The sequence below is a fragment of the Chiloscyllium plagiosum genome, unplaced genomic scaffold, assembly GCF_037043375.1.
Source record: "Chiloscyllium plagiosum isolate Xiang-an unplaced genomic scaffold, Cpla_swu_hap1 HiC_scaffold_5, whole genome shotgun sequence".
Classification (NCBI taxonomy): Eukaryota; Metazoa; Chordata; class Chondrichthyes; order Orectolobiformes; family Hemiscylliidae; genus Chiloscyllium; species Chiloscyllium plagiosum.
Window position 1 is genome coordinate 44,469,557 of NW_028270143.1, and position 11,986 is coordinate 44,481,542.

General features: G+C 38.3%; 1 protein-coding gene across 6 annotated transcripts in view; it reads right to left on the reverse strand.

Annotated features, from left to right (window-relative positions):
* Positions 1–11,770, reverse strand: part of LOC122549809 (glucocorticoid-induced transcript 1 protein-like) — a 233,773-nt gene extending 222,003 nt beyond the window's left edge. For 2 of the 6 annotated variants that reach the window (XM_087987128.1, XM_087987129.1), the window contains exons 1-2: positions 11,132–11,770; positions 672–823 (exon numbers count right to left, since the gene is read on the reverse strand). In XM_087987128.1, coding sequence (XP_087843254.1) covers positions 672–823; positions 11,132–11,528 — 549 coding nt within the window. In that variant the 5' untranslated portion in view covers positions 11,529–11,770. The remainder of the gene's footprint in view (positions 1–671; positions 824–11,131) is intronic. The other 4 variants (XM_087987125.1, XM_087987126.1, XM_043689881.2 and 1 more) reach the window with 4 other exon arrangements.
* Between the last annotated feature and the right edge of the window lie 216 nt (positions 11,771–11,986).

Below are 11,986 nucleotides of genomic sequence, written 5' to 3' on the forward strand. Positions count from 1 at the left end.
CAAATTTCAGTTAACAAATTTTTCATCTCAGTCCTAAATGATCAACCCCTTACTTTAAGATTGTAGCCTCCAGTTCTGGATTTCCTGATGAAGGGCTTGTGCCCGAAACATCAACTCTCCTGCTCCTCGGATGCTGCCTGACCGGCTGTGCTTTTCCAGCACCACATTTCGACTCTGATCTCCAGCATCTGCAGTCCTCACTTTCTTCCAATTCTGGATTTCCCAACCGAAGGATACTAATGTCCAAAATCTACTTTGTTGAAATCCTCAAGAATTTTAAATATTTCAGTGTTTTAAGTACTTCAGTGATATCATCTCTCATCCTTATAATCTCCAAGTGAAATACTCCTACATCTCTAGCTATGAGGTGATGATAATAGGGACAATAGTTCCGCCCAATGACTGACACTGACACAGTCACTGTCACTAAAATACATTCTTTAGTCATCTGGAATTTCCTAAACCTAACATAGAGAAGAGCAACAACACCTGAACAAAAAATGATTTTTTAAAAATTAGCATTCAAAACATATTTCTATGGCTAAATTATAAAGCCAATTTATATTAGATCAAGTATTAAACAATATGAATGGCGATTAAGCACTGAGCAAGGTCAGAAAATGACATCACCTTACTACAAGAAAATTCCAAATCTTTATTCTGTTCTTTACCTGTGTAGACTTGTCCTTCATAGATGATGGGTAGTGTATATGGGGATCACGTGGCCACTGTCCTGTGAGATAAGGTCCTGTTATGGTATCGAGAGAGGAGGTGCGCCGGATTGTACTGCAAGTTCTCATCTGTTGAGATTTGGATCTTTCAACTGTGAAAATTGAAAGAACATCAATATTACAAAATGCTTGATCTGATAGTCAGAATGGTCCCACACAAAGGGAATCTACTATTCATATAGTAGATTCATATACATGTTAAACAATTAATGAAGAACAATTAGTTGATCGAGCATACTGCACAATATTGAAAGCACTACTTATATGCAGATACTTTATGGTTAACATTGCATGGCTTAAAATAACATCATGCACACACAATTACCAAGAATTAACTGCAACACTTCTTCCTCCTCTGTCACCAACATTGCAACATTTGAAATTAGATAAAGAATGATTACTGGTGATGACAATAAACCGGTCCCATAAATAACCTGTCTCATGATTTTGTCTTCCTGCTCAAGGAGGTTATGGCCTAGTAGCATTACTGCTAGGCTATTAACCTAGAGACCCAAGTAATATTCTGGGGACCCAATTTGAACCCCATCATGGCAGATGGTGGAATTTGGATTTAATAACAAAATGGAATCAGGGAGGCTGACCACAAAATTATTGCTGATTGTTAGGAAAAATCATCAGGCTTACTAATGACCTTTAGGGAAGGTAACTGCCATCCTTACCTGGTCTGTCTTATGTGTGAATCTAGATCTACAGCCATGTGGTTGACCCTCAAGTGTCCTCTGGTCAATGAATGCTGGCCTGACCACCAACTCCCATAAGCCATGAATGAATTTAAAAATTAAAATCTTGAAAACTAAATATTCACAATAAAAGCAATTTTCTCTTTAACCATCGCAGAGCTCCCATTGTCACTTATTTGTGTTATTCCAAGACTGTGACATTCTTCTCTAAAATAAGATATATCCTGCAAACCCTTCCTACTTCTTAGGGGCAACACTCTATAGTAGCCTGGCAAGGAAGTTTGTGAAAAGCATTTGGTTTGAATGCCATCCAACTCCCAAGAGGTCACAAATTAAAATACACCAGTTATCCTAACCTGTGTACTATAAAATTATTTCAGCTCACTTAGGTTCCAAAGTTTAAGTTTAAAAATGTCATTCAGAAATTGAATGCAGAAAAACTTCTATTGTCACTTATGAACAAAGACCTCTTCAAAAAGCTTAAGTAGTTTGAATAGGCAAAGTAAATGTTAATCAAAGGTAATTATTTAATCAACTAGATCTGACATTGGGAAATGATTTTAGTTACTGGATCTTCTACAAATATCCTGACTCCACTTTGCTGCAGGAAAGAAGTCTTCCAACATGTTGACACCTTTCTATTCCAAGGGGAGCAAGAGACAAACATGCAAAGAAGCACCCTCCACAGTTTTTTTAAAATCAGTTCACATGGTGACTCCTACCATATAGTTCACTATCTTTTCCACAGCAATTACCAGCATTAACATCTGTGAAGAGTTGTATCTTTAGTGCAAGGCAACGCTAACTTTGTGTCAGCAGTTCTTAATTTGGACAAATCACTGACATAGTTATGCAAACTTTCACATCACCTAGAAAGGTTGGATCTGTGAAGGTCCTAATTCATACATGCAATAACCATCCAGATTATGAAGATGCTATAAAGGAAACCTGGAGACAATAAGCAGCATGCAATAACTTGCAACATTGTAACCTACCAAATTCTGTTACCATTACTAAATCTGCTTCACTGCCTCCACAAATTATTTACTTGTTAGTAGATCTAATCTTTAAGGATGATCATCTGTTATTATCCAGAACAGAGAAATACAGTATTGACATTACTTCCATCATGTCAGTTCCTGTGATGCTGTCAGCAGTAGGCCTTACATGGCAGAATATCATATTCACACATGACTGAAGATCATTTCAGGAAACAAAAAGAAGAAGAAAAACTCATTGTTGCTCCAGTGCATTTTGCCATAGAATGGTATTGGGCCAGGAATATTGGGATCGAACAACAGAGCAACACATTCAGAAGAAGCTAGGAATCATTTCTTGAGTGTAAAAGTCAAAAAGATAATATGTGCCACTGAGCAGAAGGAAAGAGGTCACATCCACAGCCTCCCATATTGAAGATTACCAATCTGAGCTATGCTATCAGGGAAATTCATAGCAAAGCAAATACATTATGAATGGATAGGAGAAAGAGAAAAAAAGATGTAAAGAAAGCCAAAACAGTCACACTAGCAACCTTTACACCAACACCAATCACCAAGACTCTAATGACAGTGGCATAGATTAAGCAGTTGATTCTCTTCTGAATAAATAATTCTATGCAGCAGCCTAAAAGGGAATGTGTTAGATATGCTATTAAAACAGAAATATTTTAGTGTTTCATCCTAAATCATGCTAATGATTTCTACTCCCACCATTCCCCTTCAACATTACAAAGAAGAACACAACGTATATATGGAAATCTCTGAATATAAGTAGATTATCAAATAAACATAATTAATTATGTAAGGAATTTGGGAAGACTTCCATCCTGCAAAAGTCAGGTTGATGTTTCTTCCCAAATTGGAACAATAACCAACAACATCCCAATGCCAATTTCCACCATAAAAGCTAATTAAGGCCGGAATCAGAGTGAGCCGAGCCTATTGCTCCAAGATATAGTTACTGCAAATGTTCTTAAATGAAAATTGCTCGTATTACACTTGCAAGCAAAACTGCCTTACAAGTTTAAGTCATCATATTCCAAGTCCAGAGGTCAGACTGCAAATTAATACTCAAGTGAGAATGTGGAAATTTAATGTTATGAAAGGTGTCACTATATTAAAATTTTATGAGTAATGCTGCAAAAAGAATTGAATTCAAACATATTTTCGATGTTTAACAGACTGAAATGATATGCAATCAACAGACTCAAAGTTGAAATGGTTGTACATTTAATTTCCAGCTAGGTGCTGACAAGTTTCAGCCTGCAGCTATATACCACCAACTCAGTCAATTTCATGAATTCATAACTGGGAAGTTACATTAAATGAAGCATCACTCAGTAAAAAGTATTTCAACTTGGCTACCAATGGGAATACTAATATATAGTTTTAAAAAGTCAATCTCTCAGTCAAAGAGAATGTGAATGAACAAGCATGGCTGCAGAACCTTCTGGTTCTGACTTGCACTGGATACAACCTTATATCATCAAAAAAAATCACAAGAAAAAATTGAAATATCTCAATTGTGATGATGTTCAGTTAATTTATAATTGGGACTTAAGCATTGTCATAGTTGGGTTGTGAGGTTCTCTGTTGCCTGTCAGCCTGAACAACATTGTCAAATGAAAGAATTTACAGTAATAAGCAGAATCCAAACAAAATAATATAAATCTGTTTTTATTATTTCTCATTGGGGATGTTTAAGTCTGTTTTAGCACAAATTAATTACAGTATTAATAGACATAGCAATGCCAAGAATAGGGAAACTTCTGCATTTCTGCATGTTGAAATCTCATGCAAAAGCATTTTTTTTTATATTCATTCAAGGGTCGTGAGCAACACTGGTTGGGCCAGCATTTATTCCTTAATAATGGCACTTGAGGCAGCATTGGTGACCTGCTTTCTTGAATCTCTGCAGTAGGTACAGCCAATGTTGTTCAGAAGGAGTTCCAGGATTGTGACCCAGTGACACTGAAGGAATGGCAATATAGTACCAAGTCAGGATGGTGAGCGGGTTGATGAGTAACAAGAAAATGATTGCAAACTCCTTTTATCTGCTGCCCTTGTCCTTCTAGATGGTAGTGTTCATGGATTTGGAAGGTGCTGTCTAAGCAGCCTGGTGAATTTCTACGGTACTTCTGGCAGATGGTACATATTGCTGCTGAGTGACATATGCGGAGGGAATGAATGTGGATGTTATGCCAATCAAGCAGGCTGCTGTATCCAGGATGGTACCGAGCTTCTTCAGTGATAATGGAATTGCACCCATACAATTGCCTTGTTGATGGTGGTCAGACTTCGAATCATTTGGTGGGTTATTCACTCCAAGATTTCTAAACTCTTGAGTTATTCTTGTAGCAACAGTATTTTTATGGCTGGTCCAGTTCAGTGTCTGGTCAATGGTAATCCTCAAGATTGAGGGTGGCACAGTGGTTAGCACTGCTGCCTCACAGCGCCAGGGACCCAGGTTCAATTCCCGCCTCGGGCAACTCTCTGTATGGAGTTTGCACATTCTCCCCATGTCTGCGTGGGTTTGCTCCAGTTTCCTCCCACAGTCCAAAGATGTGCAGGTTAGGTGAAGTGGTAAATGTAGGGGAATGGGTCTGGGTGGGTTGCTCTTCGGAGGGTCCGTGTGTATTTGTTGGTGTCGAAGGTGTAAGTAATCTAATCTAATCTTGATGGCGGGAGATTGAGTAATGACAAATACTGTCAATAATCAGTGACTGGATTGCTTTTTCCTGGAGATGGCACTTGTGTGGCATGAATGTTACTTGAAACTTGTCAGCCCAAGAGTTCTTACATTGTTTTTGTCTTGTTGCACTTGGACATAGACTGTTTCAGTATCCGAGCTGTGTATGGTGCTGAACATTGTGTAGCATCAGCAAAATCTTCACTTCTGATGTTACGATGGAAGAAAAGTCATTGGTGAAGCAGGTGAAAATGGTTGGGCCCAGGACACTACCTTAATGAATTCATGCAGTGATGGTCTGGAGCCAAGATGGCACTAAAATATCCCCAGTTGTGGTGTTTGATTAAATATTTAATCCCACAGTGCACGCAAATGCAAATATTTTATATGACCAAGATACCATCCAATTTGGCAGAATAATAAAAGGTCTTAAACAGCTCCAGAACAATCTTGAATCTGTTTATTTCTTCTAAGGCAGTTCTCCTTATTATATATCAAATGTCATACTTTGGAGCTTCAGCAAGCTATGAAACAAATATAAAAGATTTCAACCAGGAGAAAGTGAGGACTGCAGATCAGAGATCAGAGTCAAAAAACATAGGGTGTGCTAGAAAAGCACAGCCAGTTATGCAGCATCCGAGGAGCAGGAGAGTCGACGTTTTGAGCATATGCTCTCTCATTCCTGATGAAGGGTTTTTGCTCAAAATGTCGACGCTACTACTCCTCGGATGCTGCCTGACCAGCTGTGCTTTTCCAGCACCACACTTTTTGACTCTGATAAAAGATTTCAAACAAATAGACAGTATAGTGGACAGGATAGCATGGTTATCAATACTGCCTATAATTTTATGTCTGTGCAGCAACTCTAATCGTCACATGATGCTGTGAACAAATTGCCCTCCCTTTAAATTACCATTCATGCAAAATAAAACATTTACAAGGGACTGTACACTTAAAGAGATCATCCATGCACTTGAAGAAAATATTTACAAATTGGTAATTGAATATAGATAAATGTAATTTTGTAAAGCACTTTGGTGAGAAAGAAACAATTACTAGACAAATAATGGAAAGATACCTAGGGATTCAAATGAACAACTTCCAAAAAGGTTCAGGTACATTTGACAAGAATCAGCCATTCAGCTCTGAACTTTTTCACATCAAGTTACTTCATATCAGATATGTGCTGAAATTCCATTTATTTGCATTTGCTACATACCCATCTGCATCCTTATTAAATAAAAATCTAATTGTAAAAATTTCAAAGAATCCAGAATCCATGAATGCAGATCATATGTAATCGAATAGAATGGAATAGGCTTAAGAGGGTGGATAATATACAATAGTACTGCATCTTCTTCAGCACCCAAACTTTCATTTCCATGCACTAAATCCCTAGATGGGTCTGGACATCATCACTTATGTTGTTCCATTTAGTGCTTACTCCAATACTTTGTTTTGGTTTCTTACCCCAAAAATGCTTTACTTCACATTTTTACAGATGACTTCTTGTTTTCAACCCTTGATGAGGAAATGCTGCATGAATTCACTCCTAATTCATTTAATTATACTTTTTTTTTGTTATGAGTTCCACCAGAAGTGTTTTTCTTCTCAATTTCTCTGCATATTAGTATATACTTTTACTATTAAAAATCTCAAGCAGGCCATCCCTCAATCTTCTAAATTCAAAAAAAACTAATGATGTTTCAGATACCTGTCCTTAGAATTTAACCCTTTGACCCGGAGGAATTTGTTCTGATGAATGTATACTATGTCTTCTCTAAGGTCAAAATTCTTTCCTGAGATTTGGTGTTCAAAATTGAATACATTATAAAGACCTATAAAACTTTAGATTTTATAAATAGGGATATAAACTTGGGGAGTAATTTTAACATTATGAATACAGACTAATTAGCATTTCCTCATCAAGGGTTGAAAACTGGAAGTCATCTGTAAAAATGTGAGGTAAAGCATTTTTGGGGGTAAGAAAACAAAGTATTAGAGTAAGCAAAAATGGAATAACACATAACAGTGGTGACATACAGACCCATCTTGGGATTTAGTGCATGGAAATTAAAGTTTGGGTACTGAAGAAGATGCAGTATTCTATATTTTCCACCCCCTTAAGCCTACTCCATTCTATTAAATACTGTAATTTGGCTGTTGCCACATAATTGAATTCAGAAAGAAAAGTGAAACATAGATTCACCAGTATGAGAAATTATACTTATGAAGGACACTAGACACAACGGCAAGAGCAAAGTCAAACATCTTTATCAAATAAATTGGTGATAGATTAAATAGTCTCTAACTAGGGAGTCAGCAAAAATGGTCATTAATTTAAAATTAATCACCAAGAGAGTAAAGAAAAAGTTTATGAGAAGTGCCTTTAAAGTTGTTGGGAGTTTGGACTGCTTTGGAGAGGAATAGGAGGAGATTGTTATATTATTCGGAGATCAAAGCAAAGGATTCTGGGAGAGACGGGATTGAGATTAGATTTTGCTTATTCCAGTAGAAAGCTGGGAAAGACATGATGAGAAAATGAGTTTTATTCAGAGTTTGAAAATTCTACATTTCCATCTGCAATGCTCTGATTTTAATGACACATAAATAGTACTACACCAAAATTATTACTGAGCTTGGAATTATGATATATTCGCCCATTTATGCTAAGGACTGCAAGTCACAAATTAGCATGCAAGAATCCACACTATACTGTAGCTTCATTGACCAGTACAGCAAAATATCAGAAATTGCAGCATCTGTGGGGAGAAAGAGTAAACCTCTCTGAGTCTGGCAACTCTTCATTACAACTAAGTTGCTGGAGTGTTATTTATGCCAAAGATAGGGTGATGGAAGAAGAGGTGAACAGATGGGTGGCAAGCAAAACTTACCTGTTCACCAAAAAGACCATTAGTTGTTCAGAATAACTGACATTCATCAAGCTTATTAGAGTGCAACTTGAATTTATTTTTAAAAATCAAATTACAAGATTTTTTTCCACTGTACGAAATATGTATGTCCAATCATAATAGGCATGTATTTCTATCCAAAAGGGAATTTTAGTCTAAAAATTGAATTTTTTAATCTGAAAATACTTGAACCAAAAATAAAGTGTTTTAATTCTGGAATTCGTACATAAAAACTGATCTCAATTATAAATACTTTATTGCAGCCAACTCCGAACTAGATACAAGATCGACAGGCCAAATCGTCGTCCACACCAAAATATCCAAGAACCACTGACGCAACGGTAATATTCAATGGAAATCTGGAGTGGTACTCGCCCCAAGAAAGAGAATGAAGCTGGAATAAATGTAATCTTCCTAGTATAAAATACAGGAATGAGGTTGTATTCTTACAATCCCTCGTAAAACGACCTCACAAACCAATCTGACCTTTCTTTTAAAAAACGCAAATCTTCCAAAGGTTGCCAGCAGAAATCAATCTGATCTTTAAACAGTTACCTCTTCCTAAATTAAAGGAACTGGAGTAGGTCTACACCTGAACCCGTCGCGTTATGGTTCAGTTCGTTCAAAATAAACCCTGACAGACAGAGACATCACCTCTAGTTCCCACACAAGGAAGCCCATTTTCAGCCCCGCCTCCATTCACTGGCTCCCGGCCTGCCACCTTGCTCTCAGACCGAGTGTGACAGCTAGCTGCGCCTTCCGAGAAACTAATGTATGCGTTTATTTTTAAAAAAATATGTTGATGTTGATATTCATGGAAAGATCTGCAAACAGAGAACGCCAGGTACGACATACTGATTTGTATATGTACAAATAAAGCATCAAATGTGCAATAGTGGCTTGCACAGGATGGCTGACGATAATTGAAACCGGTCAATGTGTTAAAAGATGTACGACACAACGTGTCTTTTTGGAAACCCTGGGTTGACTGCATGAGATTTCTGCAGAAGTCAGAAGGGCATCTGGAAATCAGAGGCGAACTCATGCCCGATTCATGGAAACCAGGTCAGGCAACAACCGCGTTATGTAAACAGTGAAAGGCGAACAAGCCACCGACTTCTTAAATATCAGGCCACCATAAGAAGGATGACCAAGTTAAGAGATTGGAATCTTCAAAGATTTATGCAAAAATTGTTCACGGTTTCAATTATTATTAAAAATGCAATTCGACAGTTAGGCTTTTTCTGAACAAAGTCCACAACTGCGTGCATTTCATGCAAGCTTAACGTTTTAGTTGGGTTTGTGGGTCGCCCTTTGCTATGGCCCCTGAATGAATTAAAATGCCACAAGCCCTCGGTCCATGTGTTACTGTCTGAATGCCAAGTACATTCGGCAGTTCTGCAATAAAGCAGCCCATTCTCCCGCACTGAATATCATTATCGCCATTTAAAATATATTCTCCTCCTACTTAAACGCACACATTGGAAAGGCCGCAAGTGATTAGAATCAAATTTAGGACCGCATTTTATCACGCACGTCTGTGTGGACAGAGACAGTTAAAACTATCGTTTTCATTTTTTCAGGTTTTTCTTCACCTCCCCTTTCCCATTTGGAAAATTATCTAAGTTTCTGCATCAGCAGGTGTGAATCTGGAGGTAAAACCCTGAAGCTATAACCCCAATACCTTGGCTTCATTGCTGCAGTTGGCTCGTAAACAACCCAAAAGCCATTACGAAAAGATGAAATTTTAATCGAGTGGTCAAAATAAATACCTAATACAATGAAACTTGACATTAATCAAGCCTAGAGCTATGCAGATAAAAATAGATACTGAGCAGATTACAACATGAGCACATTTTTGCCTGCCAATAGAAAATCCAGCTACAAAGTTCACCTGCACACAAAAATATCAGCCATTTATGGTGATCAGACGTAATTCCTTGCAAAAATAAGCACGCCAGGATGCAGATGCCAATATTTCATTGTATCACAATGTACCTTATTTTAATTAAAATGTATTGGTTCATTTGACCTCTTTAAATATCTTATGCTGTTCTTGCTGTTTTGAAGCAATGCTTTCCTTCGTAGCAACACAATATTGGCACTGGTAGAAAGTGAGAAATCTTCATAAATAATGGTTTAAAAAGCAACCCATTTCTCAGCCACCCTCCAGCTATCCCCCCCACCTCCCCCCAAAGTTGCAGTGTTTTACAGATTAATACAAAGCAAAACTCAGTTTGGCGTTTCTCAGCATTTGAATGGGGGAAGTGGAATTCGTAATGATGGATATAAAACAACTGGGCAAATATTGAAATGCTGTTGGCTTTTACAATTTATATGAATGTATTTTGCGCCGCCGTTTGCACTTGCTGTCAATTACATTTTGACAGTGTAAATATAAAGTGCACGGTTTCTGAAATATACAAGGCAGATCATTTTAAAATGAAAAGAAAACGAACTGTTCAGCAAATCAAGAACTGATTTCAGATTTTGTCTTTGAAAATTAATTCTTAAAATGTTCACATGCCTTTTACCATCATAAATAAAACAATCTATTATTGCTTCATACGTGGATATGGAAAGCTGACATCATGTAGTAGATCAAGTCCCAGAGAGAGAAAAAAAATCCCTCTGGGTCTCTGCCTAGCCTGCCCACACAGCTTTCCCCACCTCTTCCCCCCCCCACCCCATGTCATTTACATCCCCTTCTGCATCAACAAAAAAAAATCGCCAACCCCTGCAGTTTTTTTTGTATCTTAATCACACGCAGGAAATAAACAATTGCAGTTTCTTACACCTTACGTTTAAACAACATCGAGCTCCGTAGTTGTATTGCTTCTGTGGAGCTTTAGCAACTACTACGTGGACGTTTCTTTATCAATTGGTGAAAAAAAATCCCAATTATCTTTTTTTGTTTTAAAACGTATGGACTCCATACACTTGTACAATTTTTTTGAAAAATACCAACCTCTGTAAACAGATTTGATTAAAAAAAGGTAGTAAATAATCTGAAAAACACGCCTTTATGTAATTTGTACCGTTCTACTCTTTTAACTTAACTGAAACAACAATAGCCTGTCTCTTTGGCATTCTTCTATACCTTTATAAACAGGAGAGCTAGGGCTCCTTCTTTCAGGTGGGCTCCTGCTGTCAGATGACCGCCTATGTCTCATCCGTCCGTCAGCGGCAACAATTGGAGCCGGAACCCAGAATGAAGAGGTGGGCGAGGAGGTCGGGGAAAGTTTCTGTCCGTTGGGGGTAATGGATGTGGCTGTTGAGGTCGAGGTGGTTGCAGTTGCTGTTGATGCAGAGTGAACTGTGGCTGTTGCCGGTGAGCTGGTGCTGGTAGTGCCGTTGCAGGAGGAGGAGCGGGTCGGGCTGTTATTGCCTTGTCTCAGCTGGAATGGCACGGTGGCCCTGATGGGCTGCAGGCGGTTCGAAGTCGGCGAGCCATTGCGCCGCATTCTTTGAGACGCTTGTTGTGACGACGATGACATGCTGAAATCGCTTTAATACAGTAACGTTGTTGATATTAATTATAACAAATGTACTGTTTAAAAATGCAGCAAGATCTTCACACCAGAGATCCCAGGACGTTCAAGAATATTTTGGTTCTTCTGTTATTTTCCCAAACGATGTTCTGTTATGAGTGATTTATTTCCCCTCTCTTCTTCGAATAGGTCCGGTTGTGAGATGCTGCTTGTTGAAGTGCCTCTAGTTAATCCCAAGCGTTGTGTCTCACTCATTCGCCTCGCTATCCTCAACCTAGCTCCACGCATAAATGACAAGCCAGCTGCAAGCAGAGAATCCTGTCCTGCGCCAATCAGAGAGCGAGTTGTAGCTCAGAACGACATCCCAGTACTCCAATGGAACGTGGTCATTGACATCCCTCTCGACCAATTGTAGACAAAGAGCACTGCTCACGGTGACACCACATATTATTGGCGGTTGGCCG